This window comes from Phyllostomus discolor, chromosome 6 (genome assembly GCF_004126475.2).
Source record: "Phyllostomus discolor isolate MPI-MPIP mPhyDis1 chromosome 6, mPhyDis1.pri.v3, whole genome shotgun sequence".
Taxonomy (NCBI): Eukaryota; Metazoa; Chordata; class Mammalia; order Chiroptera; family Phyllostomidae; genus Phyllostomus; species Phyllostomus discolor.
In genome coordinates, this window is record NC_040908.2 from 64,775,179 (window position 1) to 64,796,312 (window position 21,134).

The 21,134-nt window shown below is 47.3% G+C and overlaps 1 protein-coding gene across 1 annotated transcript in view; it reads left to right on the top strand.

Moving 5' to 3' along the window:
• ACOXL (acyl-CoA oxidase like) overlaps positions 1–21,134 on the top strand; it is a 250,567-nt gene that overhangs the window by 217,974 nt on the left and 11,459 nt on the right. Inside the window, 2 exon segments of the mRNA XM_036029966.1 lie at positions 12,067–12,108; positions 12,111–12,136. Of these exon segments, the coding sequence (XP_035885859.1) occupies positions 12,067–12,108; positions 12,111–12,136 (68 nt within the window).

Genomic DNA, 21,134 nt, shown 5'->3' on the forward strand with positions numbered 1-21,134 from the left:
GTTCTTCAGGGGATCTGCACCTCCCTTCTCATTGTTAACGGGACCCTGTGTTCTTTATACAAACCACATACACCCTGACTTCATTTCGGTTTGGCATCTATCTTCTGGGAAATTCGGGGAATGTACTTACCACCTCCTTGAATGTGCATTACATCATGTGAGCTCAGACAAGCAAAATACCCAATGTCATCCAGAAGTCGTGTGTAAGTTTGGGTACTTCTCTTACATTCAGCTACAGAAGTCCCCAGAGGCCTGTGTCCTCCCAGCCAGAAGGGCGAACCTGACCTCTCCTCTGGGGTGGAACCAGAGGTCGTGAGTACACCACCTCGTTCTTTGGATAACAGGTCCTACACTGTTTTGTGCTGGAAGGGAAGGTCTGGCTGGTGAGGTAGGAGGGCACTAGCTGTGACAACCTGGGTGCCCTCCCCACCTCCTGTGGGCATGCCCTGCTGGGGGTGCCTATCTTTAGAGTGGTCCCAGTTCCCTGAGGAGGTGGCCTGGGGAGCTGGAGGGGATGTCCCTGTTGCTGACCTTTCTCTTTGTCTGGCACCCTTAAATTTGTGGGTGGCAGAAGCAGACAGGGGGTCTTGAGGGCCAAGAATCTTACAGACCAGCACCTTAGAGACCCCAACGTTGGGGAGGGATGATCTGGCTTTTTTTTCTCTGTCTGGGTCATGAAGACGAACTTCAGACCCCTCCACTCCTGAGAGCAGTGCAGTCACTGGGTCCCTCATTCCTAAAGACTCGGGCAGTAGAGAGGCGTCCTCTGGAAATGCAGGAGGTGGCAACTTTCAGGAGAAAAGGAAGTGAGAACTGGCACTTTCACAATCCTCCCCAAGGGAGAGAGGAGGGTGGAAGCCGATGGAAATCTGAGGGAGGCACCTGATGAGGTGGGAAGGGCTAAGTAGGAGTAAGAGGGTCCTTTGTGCTAATACAAATGATGGCTCTGAAAAATAAAAAAGAAGAAATTTGACTGAACTTCACTGCATGTGAACCCTTGGGAGAGCTTGCCCTGGGCTGCATTGGGTTTAATTTTGTGCCTCATCAGCAAATGGACACAGGAAAAAAGGAAGTTCTACAAGGCGAACTGCCCAGCATCACACCAGATGCTAATACAGCATTACTCGTCTTCTGGGCCTCAGATGACAGCAGACGACTGTGGTGATGCCTGCTGTCCCCATTGACTGTTTCCTCCATGCCAGGGCCACACTGAGCACATGGCTGTTGTCATCCCTTTCTCCACAACATCACAAAGCCTGTTGAGGAAACCGAGGCTCAGAGGTGAACAATTGCCTGGATCCCATACATGTATGGTGCTGGGACTTGACCGAGGGCTGGCAAACCCCAAAGCTTTGCTCAGAAGGCTTTTTAGGCATCAGACTTTGAGGAAGCCTGCCCACCCCAACTCACCAGGACTTTCCTTCCTACAGATGAACACAGAGAAGTGGGAATTCCAGCATTCTCAAACTTTCCGAGGGTTTTCTTTGTGTATTTATTCAACACATAGTTTTCTGTATTAAAATTAGCCTGTACTGCTTTTCATGACTCTTACTGGGTTTGTCTCCGAATAGCACTCCTTAGTTTTCCTGTCTCACGGGCTTTCTGTGAGGACTATGTGAACAGACGTGTGTGGAGGCACTAGAGCCTTAGAACCACTGGACAGCTAACTCAGCCTGTGCAAAATGTGATGGCTGAGCGCTGCCTGATGCCCTGCCGAGGCAATGAGGAAAGGACCACTGCCTACCCAGTTTCCACGTGAGGAAGCTGAGGCACATAGAGGTTAAAGAAGTTGCCGAGCATCACCCAGCAGAAGGAGGGAGGATTCTCATCCCAACAGATGACTGTCTCTGCCCAACTTGCAGGGCCCCTGAGTGCCTGTCGGACCTGATGTGGTAGCTCGGCATCACCAAGGAGGCGAGAAGAGTCAGCCCTCCTTACTTTTAAGCTTATTTGAGCCTCTTATTTTCCACTGTGTGGTGGCAAACTCTGCCTTGTGTGATATGCAGTCCATACTGACTTTACAGCTCCTGGAGCCCGGGTAGTTTCAAAATAGGGTTCATCAGCTCCCCAGTTGGCGGGCAGGAATAACACAAAAAAAAATAGGAAAGGAGCAATTTCTACTGCGTAACTCTATATTGTGTGTTTTCTGTTAAGAAAAGGACCTTCTAAACTGAGTAAAAATAGAAGCAGAGAACCTCTTTATCTATCACAGCAATTCTAGGTATGATTTGATATAAAAAACATGATCCCATATCGCAGGTGCTAAAGCTATACACGTTTGTGATACACGTACACTTAAATTTAGGTTTGAAAGGACAACATGTTCTAATCTCACAAAACATTCAGCAAATAACCTTTGAGTTCACATGAGCCACCCACACAAAAACCAAAATGAACTACAGAAAAAACATAGAAAAAGCAACTGTCTGTTGGTGACCAGATTTTCTTTCAGTTCTTTGAGTATTTTGTCTATAAATAATCTTCGTGTCTCAAATGTGATCATTTTCTTTAAGGTGCCTCCTGGCATGTTCTCACTTCAAGTGTGTTTTAAAAACAAGAATTAAATGTGTAAATCATGGGAACTATTGAGTTCTGAGAGGGGAGATCTTTGATACACATGCTTTTTAGATACCAAAAGTGTCAAAATGAAGCATTAAGATGATGTATTCTTTCTTCAGTGCATCTGTTAATCTTTTATGAAATCTGGAGTTTGATAAATCACTGGAGATAAAAACATCATTTTTAACCTAGCGTAGATCCCAAATGTCAGGAGGAAAAATAGTGCTGTGTCTCCTGTGCGTGAATTTGCCTCTCTCTCAGCTTATGAGTTATGGGATTTTATTTGCAGAGAAAACATAATGCTCTATTAACTTGAAAATGATGGCTTTTACTCAGAAATGTGAGAACAGAAAAGAAAAAAATTCAAGCCTCTGAGAGGTAATTGTTTAGCAAGGGTTGAGATACGCCAGACTCGACACAGGGCAGTGGATGGGGAAGTGACTGCGAGGTAATGAAAATCAGGGTTCTCTTCAGTGCTCACCTTCCTTTACTGACACTTGGCACCCCTGGTCTGGGGCGTCAAAGTGTGGATTCTGAAAATCCAGTGGGGAAATTTCATGTAACATTGATGTAATTAGGGATCGATGAAGCTATTTATTGTGATTTTTTTTCCTGAAAACTCACTCAAATGCTCTTTTAAATGGTGGCCTGGTGTGCTGGATGACATGGAATGAGGGAGGGAGGATCCCATCATTTGAGAGCGGCAGCCTCCCCATACACGAGAAAAATGTGGGTCCAGAGAGAAGGTCTGGGGGGCCTGCACCCTCATCTCTTCCGGAGTGAACAGCCACATTTGCCACGTTTGCCACAGGCTGAAAGGACTCTACCTGTGAGTCTGTGATAAGTGTGCTCTCCTGTGGTTATGGTTGACCTGAGCCAAAGGTCACAAGAAGCTCCCCCTCAGAACCAGCTTTGTAGGAAAGAACCAGAGGAGGAAGATGAAATGTACATGCGATGCTCAGTCTGGGACAGGGGTAAGCCACTGTCCTCTGGGGCCCAGACACTGCAGTCAGGGTTTGGCTCCTCCCACGGCTGCCCCCTCCCCTCCAGGACCACTCATATCTGGAACTGGACCGCCAGTCATCCACGTCTGTCTTCCAGGGCTCAGATGCGAGCCAGAGCTCCTGAGATGTCAGTGAGACCCTATGGCTGCTCCATCCCAGGGCCTGGCCAAACTGGCACCTTGCCCATCAGAAGGGCATGTCTCTGTTCATCCCCACTGCCCCTCTGTGGGCAGGGTCCTTACAAATGTCAAAGGAGTGGGCAAAGATACTTATTTGCTGACAAAATTTTCAGTACCTCTTGTGAGACTTTGGGCTAAGATGATATAGGATGCTTTTCAATGTAGCAAAGGGAGTGAGATATGAATAGAAGGGCCCTCGTGCTAGTGACATGTGACGAGCCTGTGAGGTGAGGGGCGCTGCAGGCGTCGCAGGACTCTGACGTGCCTTTGTGGAAGGCTTCTTGGGTTGGGCCTTGAAGGATGAATAGGATCTCAAATGTAGAAATGTGCAGTGAGTTCTGGGAGAAACTATACAGTGTGAACAAAGATGAAGGTGACAAGGTGAAGGGCTTGTTCAGGGACTGCCTAGGCCCCTGCTCTACTGGAAGGGAAGCGTTTGGGGAGGGGCAGGAAACAATGGTGGGGTGGGAGGATGGCGGGTGTGCAGGACGCTTCCTTACAGAGCATGGCCTTTGCTGGCCGGACAGTAGGAAGCCGTGAAGGAACTGAGCCATGAGAGTGACTTCACACCCAGGCTTCATGAGGGAAATTCTCCTGACCCAGGGGCGACGCTGCATTGGAGAAAGAGACCCTGGGTAGGGTGTGGGGGGGAGGCGGGAGACCAAGTGAGTGTGGCCAGCAAGAGAGAGGACGAGGATCTGCGAGGAGGTGGCTGCAGTGGGGACTGAAAGGAGGGTCGGCACTGGAGAAGCAGGGTCCCCTTGCCGTCTTGCAGGAGGCTGAGCCTGTGGAAGTGCTGAAGTTCAGTACTCAGGCAGAAATACTTAGTTACGGAGAACCAGACCGTGTCTGCCAAAAAAGAGGCTCCCTCTAAGTTCCCACTGTGCTCCAAATGTGGTCATGGAGCACAGGGCGTGGCATGTGCCATGTCCTGCGGGCTCTCTGCAATGGACTTTGTGAGCCGGAAGGAGAAGCAGGCCAGCAGCCACAGAGGAGCAACCTGCGGGACAGGGCCTGGGCTCCTCACCCTTTCATCACATCCTGATGGGCTGGAGCCTGGAACCTCACAACTGCCGGTTGTCAAGAAGCTACAGCCCCTGCTCCCCCTCTGTGCTGATTCTGAAAAGAAAGCAAGAGTTCTTCCTGCAAAGATGAAGCCCTCCTCTTGTTGGCTGTCTGTCTTTCAACATTTCCCTGTTGTTGTGAAGAAGAGGTGGGTGGGGGACTTCAGAAGCCTGGCGTGACAGTTCTGCAAAATAAGCTGAGGGCATTGCTGCCACACAGAGGAGAGAAGAGGGCTGAGGGACAGCCACCACAAAGGTCCACCTTAGGCTACAGAATAAACAGAGGGTCCCAGCCAGGACCCTGGGACGTAAGCACAAGTGAGCCTAACCCTCAGGGCGCCCAGGGGTAAGTCAGCCCAAGCCAGGGACCTGGGACCCACTGCCCTGGTGCCAGGAAAGCCTCAGCATGGGAGGACACTGCTCCCAGAGCACAGCACCCACCCCTGATGCTCAGCTGTCCCATTCCTCCAGGTGGGACCTTCCGTGTAGGGGCAGGTGTCGGCCTCCATGTTGCTGCTGCCCCTAAGAAGATACTGGAGGTATGTGAGGTGAAGACCTTGTTCTCTGCCAGACTGAACACTGTCCAGGTACTAATGAAGGGGCCTGGCTTTGTGGAGGTCTGGGCCAGTCTGTGTATTAGCATCGGGTCTTCACTCTCTGGCATGGTCCTGCCTTGCTCTGTGTGGGGCAAGAGGACAGAGCAAGCTTGCAAGGTGTTGGAGAAAATACACTCCATTTTCCTGCCTGGGCAAATGTGGCTTCATGGCCTGGTCCGAATTTAGAATTCTCAGGCTCCTGGAAGGGCATGGACTCTGCAGCAGGGGGATGAGCCTCCCCAGCTCACCAGCTCTCTCCCGCCACAGCTCTGCCCCACATAGTGTGCATCCCCCAGTGTACATGACCAAGACCTGTCTATCCCCACTAACACCAGGAGGAGGAGCACTCCCAGGGAAGGGGCTCAGGCTATATGCGCTGGGGAAGCAGGCCCTAGTGAGCCCTGGGCATCTAGGGAAGTGGGGTGTGAGCTCCAGGTGGACACTGCCCGTGACCCTTCGGAAAGGCTGCAACTGGAGGAATGTCAGAGCAGGGCTCCCTAAAGCTTGGCACCTGGAGCGAGACTCCCTATTTCCCAAGATCCTGTCACAGGAATTGAGAGAAGCTGAAAGAATATTCTGAGACAGGATTTCAAAGTCCCTTGTGCCATGTGTCAAGGTCAACTCTGTCCATTATTTCCAATCTTACCAGCTGCATGTCAAAGAGAAGATGAGCATGATGGTGCATTTGGTTTCTCTTAACCGCCCCCCCCCCCATCATTTGCATCAACATGTCATAATGAAAGCTATTCTGGGTACAACTATTTCCTTGAGTTTGACATCCTTCCATGTTACAAAGTCCCGTGTCCCTTTCAGAAGTGGCAGCAGGGGACATGGGTTGGGGGACCGTTGTACATAAATGATGTACTGGCCACTGCAGCTCATGTTCAGAGTGTGGACAGGCCATCTAGAAATACGTTGTTCTCCCTGTATTGTGAGGCTGGTCTTTTGGTACATGAGGAGAAATGGCTGAACCAAGGAGAACTAGACTCAGACAGGTGCAAGCCTCTGTGACTCTACTGAAATAAATGGCACTTGGATACTTAAGAGCAGTTAACACAATTGATGTTGAATTAAGAAAATGATTTCAGCCAGAGCCTTTAAGGAGCAGCCTGCCAGGTGGGGCCTGGCTCTGTGGGAGCTCGCTCTGCGGCACCCCTCACTCTCACCAGGCAGCAGCCCTTGAATCAGCAACAAAGGCAGAGCAGATACCACAAATGCTTTCATTTTGAGTGTTTTTTTCCTATTTAAGTCGGTGAGGGAAGAGGGAGCGGGGAGTGAAATGTCAGCGGGTCACGGTGAACACGCAGCTCAGGTGAAGTAGCCGTGCAGGCCTGGCTCAGAGGAGCTGCCACCAGTGTCTGTGCCCCTCTCCTTCGGGGCCCAGGAAGATCAGAGCAGGTGGTGGAGAGGCCAACTGCTATTGGCTCAGAGCATGTGTCACCCTAACACCCAAGGCAAGGGGAGAACCAACAGATCAGTGTGCCCTGCCTCTGCCCTCCAGTTGGGAGGTTGACTTTTGTTGTTAGTGCAGAAAAGATGAGAGGTGCTCACCCCATGAACTCAGCCAGCTGATGAAGGGGAGACACCAACTTCAGGGCTCAATCCCACAAAACACTGTGGCCCAGTTCCACAAAACTGGGTTGTGACTATGGGCATTGTGGACATGACAGGCATAAGACAAAGTCCAAATCAAGACACAGGCGGTCTTCTGGAGCCCACAGTCTCACCCCTGAGAGAAGGCCAGCACCTGCACCTAAATACCAAAGAACAATTTGAAAAAGAAAAACCCAGTGTGTGCGAGTCACACCAAGATGTCAACAGGAAGAAATCAGGGTGACAGGGGAGGTTAGAGAAAGCTTCTTAAAGGTACACAGGACCAGGTGCTGATGCCATGCCAGCCACTGCTCATGGCAAACAGCCTTCCCATCTCTCCGGGTGCCAACTGCAGGAAGCTGGCTCCAGTTTGCACAGGACTTTTGAGGAAGCTGAGGCTCAGTGAGATGTTGTGACTTGTCCAAGGACGTGCAGCTGGTAGTGGCAGATGATGATTTCAAGTCCAGTCCGTCTGACTCTGGGCCTGTGCTGGTGACCACTGTGCCAGCTGGGCTCAAGAGAGAGAGGTGGGATTTGAGTTGATGGGAAGGTAACAGGGAAGGGATTGTTGGACTGAGGACAGTCAAGGAGTAACAATAGTGAGGATCCACCAGAGAGGGTGGTCTGCACCAGAGAAGAGGGGCTGAGACTGGAGAGGTGAGGAAAGGCGTGTGGATGCCATCAGTGCCAGATTTTTCACAGTAGAAGCAGTGGGCGAGGTGGGGAGAAGGAGGCTGGGGATCAAGGTTGGCATCAAATTATCAGGACTGACAGTGGCACCTGTGCCGTGGGGCAGGGGTGCATCCTAAGACATTGTGCGAGAACAGTCAGCAGGCTTGGGGGCTTGAGGGAAGCAGATCTGGAGGCTGGTGGATGAGAGCACCACAGAAATGGGGAAATTTGGGAAAGGGTGAGCTAGGCCTGGAAGCCATCTGGTTTGGATTAAATGTACAGAGTTCTGGGTAGCAACTGCTCGACTGGGTGCCACATTTGTTGCACAACTGAAAGTTTCAGAGTAGAGTCCAGTCATGGGCAGCTGGAGGCATGGAGGTGGGGTCACCAGAGAGGGGTGAGGGAAGGGTGAAAGCCTAGCAGCCAAGTAATAGATGTCCATGGCCAGTCACAGCACAAACCTTACCAAAATAGAAGAGCCACTTTCTAAAAGATCATCCAAAAAAATATTTACATTATTTTTCACTCTGGCAACAGAGTTCAGCTTTTTGTCACACCAAATGATGTCACATTAAAAGTCCAAAGGCAGAGCTGGTTTGTTCCCAGGGGGTAAAGGCCAGTATATTTGTAGAATACAGTAGAGCCCAGACTCTATCTCATGCTCCAAGTTTTTCTTGAGCCCCTTTTGTGGGCAAAGTATTGTGCTTTCATTCTTAAGTCTTTTTAATTTTTAAAAAAATTTTAATATATTCTCTTAATTATGCTATTACAGTTTCTCATTTTCTTCTCTTTATTCCCCTCTCCCCTGTACCCCGCTCCCACCATCATTCCCCCACCTTAGTTCATGTCCATGGGTCGTACATATAAGTTCTTTGGCTTTTCCATTTCCCATACTATTCTTAACCTCTCATGTCTATATTCTACCTACCATTTATGCTCCTTATTCTCTGTACTTTTCCCCCCACTCTTCCCTGACCCCTCCCCACTGATAACCCTCCATGTGATCTCTATTTCTGTGAATTTGTTCCTGTTCTACTTGTTTGCTTAGTTTGTTTTTGTTTTTATTTTTAGGTTTGGTTGTTGATAGTTGTGAGTTTGTTTTCATTTTCCTGTTCATAGTTTTGATCATCTTTTTTTCTTAGAAAGTCCCTGTAACATTTCATATAATAAGGGCTTGGTGATGATGAACTCCTTTAACTTGACCTTATCTGGGAAGCACTTTATCTGTCCTTACATTCTAAATGATAGCTATGTTGGATAGAATAATCTTGGATGTAGGTTCTTGCCTTTCATGACTTGGAATACTTCTTTCCAGTCCCTTCTTGCCTGCAAGGTCTCTTTTGAGAAATCAGCTGACAGTCTTATGGGAACTCTTTTGTAGGCAACTGTCTCCTTTTCTCTTGCTGCTTTTAAGATTTGCTTCTTACCTTTAAACTTGGGTAATGTAATTATGATGTACCTTGGTGTGTGCTTCCTTGGGTCCAACTTGTTTGGTACTCTCTGAGCTTCCTGGGCTTCCTGGGTGTCTCTCTCTCTCTCTCTCTTTTTTTTTTTTTTTTTTTGCCAGATTGAGGAGGTTCTCCTTCATTATTTGTTCATATAAGTTTTCAATTTCTTGCTCTTTCTCTTCTCCTTCTGGCATCCCTATGATTCAGACATTGGAACATTTAAAGTTGTCCTGGAAGTTCCTAAGCTTCTCCTCATTTTAAAAAAATTCTTGTGTCTTCATTCTGTTCTGGATGAATGTTTATTTCTTCCTTCTGGTCCAAACCATTGATTTGAGTCCCAGTTTCCTTCCTGTACTGTTGGTTCCCTGTATATTTTCCTTTATTTCACTTTGCATAGCCTTCACTTTTTACTCTATTTTGTGACCATACTCAACCATTTCTGTGAGCATCCTGATTACCAGTGTTTTGAACTGTGCATCTGACAGGTTGACTATCTCCTCATCACTTAGTTGTATTTTTCTGGAGCTTTGATCTGTTCTTTCATTTGGGCTATATATATATATATATATTTTTTTTTTTTTTTGTCTCAGCATGCCTGTTATGTAGTAAGGGGTGGAGCCTCAGGTATTAGCCAGGGAGGGCAACCCAGGTCCCTTCACTGTGGTGCTGCATGTGGGGGAGGGGTCCAAGAGGGAACAATGCCTCTGTCTCAGCCCTCAGCTGGCTTTCAGTCACTTCCTCCACTACCCACAAGCAAATTTAGCCCTTCTAGTGCTGATTCCCAGGTGGATGGGTTTGTGTACATTCTAGGACCCTGTGGGTCTCTCAAAAAAACTCTCTTGTGAGCTGGGAGTTTCTCCTGCTGCCTCAACCCCCACAGGTTTTTTTTAGTCAGAGGTTTTGAGGCTTTATTTTCCCACACTGGAACCCTGGGTTGCATGGTGTGTTTTGCTCCCCATTTGTTCCTCCTGGTTTATTATCATGCAAATATGGGATCGCCCAGTCTGCCAGCCACTGCCTCACACACCCAGGTCCTCCTGTCTCCACCCTGCTGTGAGTCCTCTCCACCCCATCTGCCTGTTGCTGCCCCTCCTACAGGTCTGAATGAATGTTTCTTCTTTAACTCTTTGGTTGTCAGACCTCTGTATAGTTCCATTTTCTGGCAGTTCTGGTTATTTTTTGTTTTTAAATTTGTTGTTGTCCTTCTTTTGGTTGTGAGAGGAAGCAAAGTTTATCTACCTATGCCTCCATCTTGTCCAAAAGTCCTCTTTTTAAATGTTTTAATTGTTTAAAATTTTAAGATTCTATGAAATTAACATTGGCTTTAGCCAGTTGGTGGTTGGATGGACATATACATGTAACATTGGCCGTGTTGAGCCCACTGTTGATTGTGAGTACATTTGGACTGGATAAGAGGAAAAGTTTAGCCCTGATGGGTGTGCTTCAGAGGGTTGGGTGTCCTCCCATGAATGGAAAGGTTGCAGGTTCAATTCCTGGTCAGGACAATTCCTGGGTTGTGGGCCAGGTCCCTGGTTGGGAGCACATAAGAGGCAGCCAATCTCAATATTTCTCTGGCACATCAATGTTTCTCTCCCTCTCTTTCCCTCTCCCTTTCCATTTTTCTAAAAATAAGTAAATAAATAAAATATTTTTTAAAAGAGAGGAAAAGTTTAGACTTGGATGAAATACTCAGCACCAGATAAAGTTAAGACTCAACAGTGTAATCTAGTCATAGATGAAAACTGTCTAAAAAGTTGTATTTTATAGGCAATACCTAAAAAATGACCCAGACAATGCTTAATGAATGAAAATTTATTGCTGCTGATACACTTCTCATTAAAATATCTGCATTTGTAAATATGACATCCAGACATTGCTGGGATCAGAACAGTGGACTGAGAGTATCCCTCAGTGGTAAGTGAGGCTGAGCTGGCTCTGCTTGCCTTTGTGGGCCCTATGGAGTTGGGCTGGAGCCTGAGCGGTCAATGGCTTTGACTGATTGGATGGGCAGGCCTGCCAGGTTCCAGGGAGAAGACAGCTTTTCTGTGTCCAAAGGTGAGAGGTAGGGCTGTGCTCAGCAGACAGCAGTGAAAGGTTATGACAGGTGAAGAGTAAACAGCAGCTTTGAGTCTAGAAATAAGAGGCTCATCTCTACAGGTTGACTATGGTAAAGCCTTACTGCCTGTTGAAAGAAGTGGACTTAAATCTGAGGGTGGCAAGTACACATGGGAGCATTTTTTAGTGAAACAATGCAGTCAAGACAGGGTGGGAGGAGGACAGCCTGTGGTCTGGTGCTTATGCAGACCAAAATAAAAAGGGGTGCTCACATGAGTGGACTTTGATGAGAATGGGTCACTTATATTAAGAAAGGAAATATAATTTGTGTAAATTATCTAGGTTAATATTGTCAAAGCTTTCACATACAGTTTAGATGGATTGTTAACATACAATTTTTGCAAGCTTTCCTGAGTTTCTCTTCCCCATCCTAGAAGGATGGCTGGGGAAATGTGACCTAAGTATTTGGGGAATAAGAGTTTGTTTGAATCAACACTGGGGACCATACTAAGTTCACACCAAGAGAAGACTTAAATCTGTGGGAATCATGATCAAAGACAGAGATAAGAAATTGAGCACTGCTGGATTTACAAGGGCAGATATAGTCCTCTAGGTGGAGACTGTAGGAAATGGGGGTATTTTGTGGCCTTTGGGGGACAGGGTGGGCCATATGGTGGCTGAACCCAGGACTTTCCCATAGTTTAGGATGGAGCTTGGCTGATGATAATGCCCACGTGCTGATATGGTAAAGGAGTCATTGTGTGCCAGCCCTGTCCCAGTCAGGGGACAGGCGGGAGCTCTATCATGTCACCAAGGAAAGACTGTGTTTTTTTCAATACCAGAGGTGCTCAGAGCTGAAGGGTGGCCTCTCACCCTCTCCATTTTCTCCCTCCCAGTTACTTTGGAGCAGCACTCCCTGGCAGTGAGGCATTGTCCTGACAAGAGGACCAGGCTCTGTTAATGAAGGTAGGTTATCAGATGATGTCTTGATTTCCTTAAAGGCTGTAGCATTTTTACTGCCCTGAGGAGAGCTTCATTTTTATAAGCAGGAGTAAATTTATCATCTCTGAATTTTGTGCTCAGTGGGGATAAACTTGTCATCGGCGGGTAGGAGGGTTGCTGGTTAATGAGCACAGCCGTGTCTGTGGAGCTCCTAGAAGTGACAGGAGAGTGGGTGTCAGCCACTCGCGGGGAATCTATTAATTCTCCAGAGGGTTCAGTTGGTTCTAGTTAAGCTTCTCTGACAGAGTCTTGATTCTTTCAGCAGATTTATGAGGCTTGGCCAAATTCCATGACTCTCACTGTACTTGTTAATTAAGACAAAGGATTCCATGCGTTCAGTGTCTGACACAGCCTCACTTTTCGTCACCATGGGGAATGCTACACAAATGAGCCTGTTCATATTCACCACCAGAAAGGGCATCTTAGGGCACAGGTTCCTTGACTCCGAGTGGAAGACAAACTTCTTTTTCTCTTGGTAGCAGTGGTTTTATTTCCTTCTGAATGACCAAAAAGCACAGGTGGGATGTAACCTACATTTCGGCTGTATGTACAAGTGAGCCAAAGTGTTGGAAACCTGGCCAGCAACCAACATGCATTTAAGTTAGACTTTGTCTTTGAGGCAGAAAACAGTGCCTACCAACAAATCACAAGGGCACGCACATGCTTTCCACCCATGGCTGAGACTCCTGTTTTTACCTAGAAACTGTGCTCAGCTCAGCCTGGAGGCATATACATTTCCGTGGTCACTTTATTTCCTGTGCCCTCAGGAAACCATGTGTACCAGGAATTCCGTTTCTTTACCTAAACACCATGCCAGGTGTCCTCTGACTTTAGAAATGAGTGGAAAAAATAGGGTGTCACTCTAAGGGATTTTCAGCTCATTTGCCTAAGATGTGATATTTCTGGTCTGTCTTTTTTTTTTCTTGCTTTCAGTGATGTTAATCTGATAATACAGAAGTGCAGATACCAAATCTGTGGGGTTCATCTGGGAGACCTGATATAAGACACCAACTTTGAATGGCATAAATTGAGGCATATAAGCTCTTCTCAGTGTTTTGAGAGTTTCTACACTTAGCTCTGGTTCCCCAGGATCTCTTAGCCAGGGACAGCATTATTTCAGAGGCTTTGAAGCAGCAGTTGAGCCCCGGATGCTTGCCTTGTTGCCCCGTCAGTATTCAAGGTGGCCCTCGATGCCCTTTTTCCTGTTCTGTCCAGCATTGTCTCCTGCCATTTGCCCTTTCTTGCTTCTCTCTTGTTCTTCTCCTGCTGCCCGTCAGTCCCTCATTTTCCTGTATTCACTGTGCTTGTGGGTACTGAGTGCACTCCTGTGTTCTGCTTGGACAGCCCATGAGCCTGCAGGGAGGGTGCACGGGCGTCTCAGAGGCCGTGCTGGGTAGAAAGGGTAGAGTTGGGGCTGGCATCGGGACCAGACCTCCAGGCTTGTGTCTAACCATCTGAAGTGTGCTTGTCTGCAGGGACAATCCGTGTTCATGTTCCTTGTGTTGGTTTCTGCAAACTGTGAGACGGTGGCAAACGAGGACAGTGTCTGTGGGTGTTTTCTCAATATTTGCAGATACTTGAACAGGCATCATCAAAGCAGTTTCACTGAGCAAAAATGTGTGCAAGGTTCACAGATACTGAAACTATTTTGTGATTTTTTTCAGGAGATCGAGGTTTTTAATGTCATATGTCAGAGAGTGCCGTGTGGGTGTGACAGTGGTGTGCGGATTCCTGTAGCTGTTCTGTGGGAGAACGTGGCCAGGGTGTCAGGACAGCACTGTGGCTACAACCAGCCTGCAGTTGCACGTGTGTCTACTCAGGTGAGCTGTTCACTTTGCAGATAATCTGCAGGCACATTTAAATTGGTGCTTCATTGGGTGAAAAGTGGTTGCAGGCAAACAATACTGATCTGGATCAACTATGATGTTTTCAGAAACGGTATTTGGCATGCACGCTGTTGATCCTTACATTGTCAGAGGTAACTGAGTCCTGAGGACAGACTTTCGTTCTGACCTGTGAGGGTGTGCTATGCGTGGTCTGCAGAGAAACTGCAAAGGGTGAACATGAAGCTGTGCCTCCTGTTGAGTCGAGGTCAGATACCCCTGGAAAACCAGACTCACAGTCTGAGACTTTGGAGATGGCAGAGGTAGGAGCCTTCATCTGATGACCAGGGAGAGCGGTGAGGGAGAGAAGTGACTACACCATCACACCTCAAGTTAGTAGGCAGTGGAGCTGGGACCAGAGGGTCTCTGGACCCTTTGGCTAGTTTCTTCCTGGGACCTCCACACAGGTAACCATATTCACCCCACTCCCCACCATACCAGAGCCGTACCAGCAGTAAGTCGGTGATAAAACCACAGGTGCACTGTTTGTGGCTGCCAGCTCATAGAGTCCCTCTCAGCTCACTGGCAATGACACCAGGTTGCAGAGATGCCATGGACAGGGGAGAGCTCACTTCTCCATGACTTGGTTTACCCATCTCCACACAGAGGTCAAGGCTGTTGCCAACTCTGGACTCTCCTACCTGCAGCCCTGTGAAGGGGCTAGAAAAGAGGTGCTGAGGGGCGAGATAGCTGTCCTCAGGGTTTGCCTTTCGGTGAGAGCCCACTACTGTTTGAACCGAATTGAAGATTCAGATTTTATAAATTTACTTCTCATCTCTACATTTTCTCATCTCTACATTTACTTCTCATTTCTACATTTTCCTGTTTCTTCATTTATTCATATTGTCAGTGAATCTCTTGGGTCCCTTACTGTCACAACCCTGCAGAATCCATTTGGCTCCACACAGCACTCCATTGAGACTCCAGACCTAAGCTCTGGGCCCACATCCAAGCAAGCTCGGCGGGTCTTAGCCCCCTCCTGCTGCCTCTGTCCTTCCTCCTCAGCCACAGAGCCATGGGACTGCCCCTTGTCCTGGGGCTGCCACTACAGGTCCACGTCATCTATCTGCCCTTCACAGTGTCTTTCACAGTCACCCCTTTTCCTCAGTCCCAGAACAGAGTGCCTGGGCTTGACTCCCCAGGGCCAGCTCCTGACCTTCTTCTGCAGGAACCATGTGTGGCCTCAGGCGGGTCGCTCTTCTCTGTTTCAGCCCAGTGTCCCCTCTCGCATAAGAGGTCAAGTGGATTACTCCAAAGCTCCTCCCATCATCCACATCTGCAAGTCTGTGCCTGGACATAGCCAGCAACCCTAAACATGCTTGAAAGTGACCCAAGTTGGCCCTCAACTTGGCTTTTCTCCTTATCCAGGATAACATTCCTGAAGCCCCTGTTCTAGGTGCCGCTCTCTGCACTAGCTTCCAGCCATAATGCCTGTCCTGTGCCATAGGGTGATTGCAAACTAGTAACCAAACATGGACTCTTTTGAGATTGAAAGGGGACACAATGAAAGATGAAGCTTAGATGATGGCTACACACCAAGACTGTCGGCAGACCAGACCATTTGGTTAGCCTTGTTTTGAGTCAAGTACAAAACCCCTCACTCAGTTAAATGGCTCTGCCTTGCCTACCAGGCTCTCAGTGTTTGGCCCAGATGCTCCCTGCCCCCACTCCCCGCAGAACTGTCTCATCTGTAAAACTATGGGAGGGAAACTGTCAGAAAGACTGGTCTCTCAGTGCCAGTCTACAGCTGAACATTTTCTAAATCAAATAGAATTGATCGACTTCCTCCTTTGATTCTCAGGGAGTTTTCACACACCTAACAGCTACCATGTCCAGTTCCTGTGGACAACAGCCCCAGCGGGGGTGGTTCTGGGGAAGAACTTTTCTGAGGCCAACACCTGCTGGGCTTCCCACCTCCCTCAGAAATGCAAGCAGGAGGTTTGGGATGGGGAGATGGCCCTTCCTGATGAGGGCTTCTCCCTGGACAGGAGGTAAGAGCCAGTTGAAGGAGCTTTGACTGGTCCGTCAGAACTGGAGCAGGACAGAGAAACCAGGGTCGGCTCAGAGCTAGGCTTCTGCACTCCAGTGACGCTGAGTAAGTGCCCAGAACATTTCCTGTGCTGCAGTTTCAGTGCAGCCTGAGGCCTCTGGCTGGAGACCCCATGTGGTAGGACCCGATAATAGCCCTTCTACTATAGAAACAGTATCAAGAACCAAACTGCTTAAATCAAAACAAGTAGTACCATCTCGAATCTCTGCTCCCCAAACCGCTGACTTTGGCAGGGCTATGCCTGCTGCGGGAGTGACGGGGCTCCGGAGCGTTCCAGTGGAGTGCTGGCCAGGGCATGGTCGGAGGACACACGCAGAGCAGTCCAAGTGTCTGCTGTCTGCTTGCTGGCCCGTGCAGGGCACATCGGAGTGGCGGACGGAGTGGCCAGGTGCCGAGGCCCAGGTGGAGGGGTGCTGCAGACACTCCCCAGGAGGTCTCCAGTGCAGAGTGAGCAGGGCTGCAGTGCTGCCACATGTAATGCTGCCCCAAGAACAGGAGATTCTGGGCAGATGGGCACGGTGGGGTGTCAGGCTGTGATCCCCCAGGTCCCCTCACCACTAGTTTGGCCAGACCAAGCCCTTTCTCTGTCTGACGATGTTCTAAGAAATTAGACACACTTGAGTCCTTCTTGAAACCAAGAGCCCATGGTGAACAATGTGACACAGCCCCTCAGTCTTTCAAGTTTACAAAACACAATTTCTTCCCAGAAGCAGGCATCTTCTCCTAGCCAAATAGAATCCTGGCCTGTTTGAATGAGGGTTTTGCACAGGAAAAAACCCAGCTTTACTCTTGCATGGGAATGGTTTAGTTTGAGGAGAAAGAGAATTTGTCACATGACCGCTTCACTGATTCACCACCCCTTAGAAAAACCCCACAGGCTAGTTGTCTAGTGTTCCTTAAACTGTCATTGTCACAAAGACTTCTCCACTTCACGTCTCCACAGTCCTCCTCAGCACCCATTCCTACCACATTGCCGGGCCCCGGGAGCACTGTTCCATTTCGGAAATGGCCTGCATACCCTTGCAGGGTCTTTCTCTGTTTTTGTGCTTTAACGGAGGCCTCAGCTTCTTCGGTCTGATCGGTGCTCACCACACAACCCTAGCTCCAAAGCAGGGCGTTGCAGGGGACTGTCCCTGCCTCACGAGCAACTGGCAGTGGCAGTTTGAGCTTGTCAAGTGGGTGAGGTAGGGTTTTTCCCTCTTTCCTGCATTCTAACTGCTCTTTCTTCCTTTTCTCAACCTGTGTAGGTGGTAGCTAGTTTAAGCACCAAACCTAGCAGCCAATACTTAGTTACAAGCACCTCCCGTCAAGTTCAGGGAGGACTGTGATCTGTCGTGTCCCCTTTCTGCAAGTGGCTGTTTCATACCCACCACCCCTATGTGGCCCCTTGCCTCGCCTTTGAGTTTATCCTGGGCTCCTGAGCAACAGGCAGGAGCTGATATCCTGTGTGTGCACCACGCACGCCCACAGCTACCACCAGCCATGTGGGTCTGGTCATGGGATCAGCCTCCCACACACAAGAAGAGGGTTCTCACTGGGGGACTGACTGTATTTCCGAACCCAGCACAGGATGAATAGTATCACTCCTGTTGTGGATTCTGTTAGCCCAGATTATGAAAGATGGCAGGGTCCATGGTGTTCTTTTCTGGTTACCTACTTGGCTCCTTGCAAGCTAGAGCCACATGGAGAGAAGTGAGCGTGTGGCTGACAATGTTCCTAAGACAAGTCATTTCATAAATGTTTACTGAATACCTATTATGTGCCAGGAAATGTTTTTCTAGTACGTGGCTCACTTGAAGAATGTGTTTCTCTTTTTTTTTCCTACTTAATAAGGGAAAAGAGGTACAAGTGACATATAAATCAAGTTTCAGACCCAGTCTTTTAATAATAAATACTTTTTCTTATTCCTGTATCTCTGTGCCATTGAGACCCTGGATGCCTCCCTCTCTTCATTCCTCACAACTTCCAACACTGTGTCAGGGTTCTGCAGGCTCATCTCAAACCAACCTTCCAAAATTTAAGTGACAGTTATCCCTTCCAGTGAAACGTTTATTTTGGAAAGGAATCTTAGGTGCATAAGACTAACTTTTTAAGTCAAAGGAATAAATATCTAATGGTAGAATTTCAGGCTCCATCATAAGTCAGCAGAAGAGTTGTTTTGGTGTCTATACATTTCTGCCACAGTGCCTCTTCGGAAACATTTATGAGTACTTACTATGTGCCAGGTACTGTGCTAGGCACCAGAGTACTTATATCAATAAGACCTGACCCTTACCTTCAGGTAGCTTCCCAAATAATAGGTAAAACAGATACTTCATTGCACCCCAATAAGTAAGTGTATCAGAAAGGGCTAAGTGCTAAGAGGGAGGGAAGGTCGGTTGCTAACAGAGCACTCCTCTGGGGTGCCCAACTCAGCATGGGTTTAGAGCAGCCTTGCCGAGGAGGTAGCATTTGAAATAAGTCTCTTGTCTCTGCAGGAAACTAAATTAACCAACACTGTGGGCTCCACTGTTCTTGTCAGTGTGAGAAGCTGTGTTCTGAATTTTCCATCTGTAGAGTGTTTCAGATGCACTGATGCATGCCTTGAGAACTGGCTGCCAATGCAGGGGCCCCAGACAGCTGCCTCTCCATGGGCGGAGGTGCTCAGGAGCTTCCATTCTTGTTGTGCTGTGCATACTTCCCCAGCCACCTTGAAGTTACAGGGTTCAGTATTCCTTCTTTTGGCGTAGACGACTTCCCTGATCTAGATGTTAATGTCAAAATCTCTAAGAGGGAGCCCAGCAGCAGCCATCATTAGCTGATAGTTGCTCTAGAGTTGTTTTGAAAGCATGGTGTCTAGGCCAGGGGCCAGAGACAGAGAGTGAGAGGGGTGGTGGGGAATTAGGAAGAGAAAGGCATGGGGATTTCTGCTCTGCTGAGTCCGCACTTCATCCATCTCCTTCAGAAAGCTCTCCTGCCAGGGGAAATGGAGCAGTGTCTTTCCAGGCCAAATGTCATCAGGTGCAAGCACCGCCTGTGCCTGGTCACCTAAGAGGAACAAACAGTTACAAGGATGGATGACAGCATATGTGAGACCATTACACATACTCTGCTCTTGACACTTCTTTATCAGCGCCAGAATAAATAACTAGGTGCAGAACTAGCGGGGAACAGAAATCCCAGTGTTCGGAAAAGTGGTGAGCTTCCCTGAGCGTGGACAGCGCACACTCTGTATTCCTGGCCTGCAGCCTGGCACAGGACACGCGGAGGGCATGCCTTCCTGAACTCTGCCCCCATTTCCTCCATGCACAGCTGTAGGGGGCGGATTTCACTTCAGCCTGTCCTAGAATACAGGGTGGTGGGCAGGTGAGGAAGTTGCTTGAGACAAATAAGAAAATTAGAAGGATTTGGTGAAAGCCACCTGTGAGAAACAGCAAAATTTGACCTTAAGGGGACTGAAATTAGTGGGAAAAGAAAGTAGGTCCTGGCTTTCAAGATGATGAAGTGCCCCAGAGACTTTTCTTGAGTGACTTACCTAGAATTGGGAACATTCTATCAGAGGGTTTCAGTGACAGGAACCCAGGCTACAGAAACAGACAGAATCACCACGTGGCTGAGGGATAACAGAGTTCCCAGCACACGGCCAAGGGGCTGTGAGCACTGAAGTCGTGTGGGAAGTCATGCTGAGTGGGCCTGACCAAGGCAGCGGAGATCGGCGCTCACATTCAGGAAGCTCCCCTGCCCGTGACCAGCGACACCTGTGCCCAGAATGAAACCCAAAAATGTTTCTCTGTTCTTTTACTTTAATCTGTGCGTATATGGTTTTATAGACAGCATATAACTGGTTCATGTTTTTTAATCCAATCTGTCTTTAATTTTTGCATTTAGAACATAAATAATAGTTATTGATATATTTAGACTTAAAACTGCCATTTTGTTTTCTGTTCCCTGTTTTTCATTTCTGTTTTTCTTGCCTGACTGTGAAGTACTTGAGAATTTTTTACAATGTCATTTTTATCTGTAGCATTTTGAGATGTGTCTCTCTGAATCCTTTTTTTCATTAGTTGTCCTAGTAATACCTAGAAAAAAATTGATTCTACAAATTTCAATCAAAAGAAAGCAAAACTGGCTATACTAATATCAGATAAAATAGACATCACAGCAAAGAAAATTACCAGAGATGGAGAGAGACATTACATAATGATAAAAAGGTCAATTCACTGAGGAGATATAGCATGGTTAAATATGTATACAGCAAATATCAGAAGCAGAAACTGATAGAACTGAAAATAAAAGCAAAAACAAATAGTTGGAGATCAACACCCCTCTTGCAACAGTGATAAAACAATTAGATAGAAAATCAGAACATGTGGAAACACTCAACCCCATTGACAAACAGAATTTAATAGAAATGTATAAGACATTTCAATCAATAAAAGATTACATTATTTTCAAGTGCTCACAGAACATATACAAAGATATGCCATAACTCGGAACATAAAGAAAATCTCAAAGACTTCTAAAGTTTCTAAAGAAATTTAAAAATACATTGAACTGGATGAAAATGAAAATACAATATATCAAATGCATGGAACAGAGCTAAAACAACACTGAGAGAATTTATAGCTTACATGAATGGGGGAAAGTCTTAAATCAATAACCAAAGCTACCACCTCAAGAGCTTAAAAAAATGAAGAGTATATAAACCCAAAGAAAGCAAAAAGAAGGCAATAATGGAGACAAGGGCAAAGATCAATACAATTGAAAACCAAAAAATAAAGAAAAACAATGAAGCAAGGAGTTGTATCTTTGGAAAGATCAATAAAATTGATAACCCTCTAACAAGACTAACAAAGACACAAATTATTAATATTAGGAATGAAACCGATGACATCAGTATGCACTCTGTAGACATCAAAATGATAATAAGGAAACACTAAGAACATTCTACACACAAATTGGGCAACTTACATGAAGTGGACCAATTCCTCAAAAACACAAATTACCATATTCAATATGAAATAGATAATTTAAATAGTTATAGAACCAC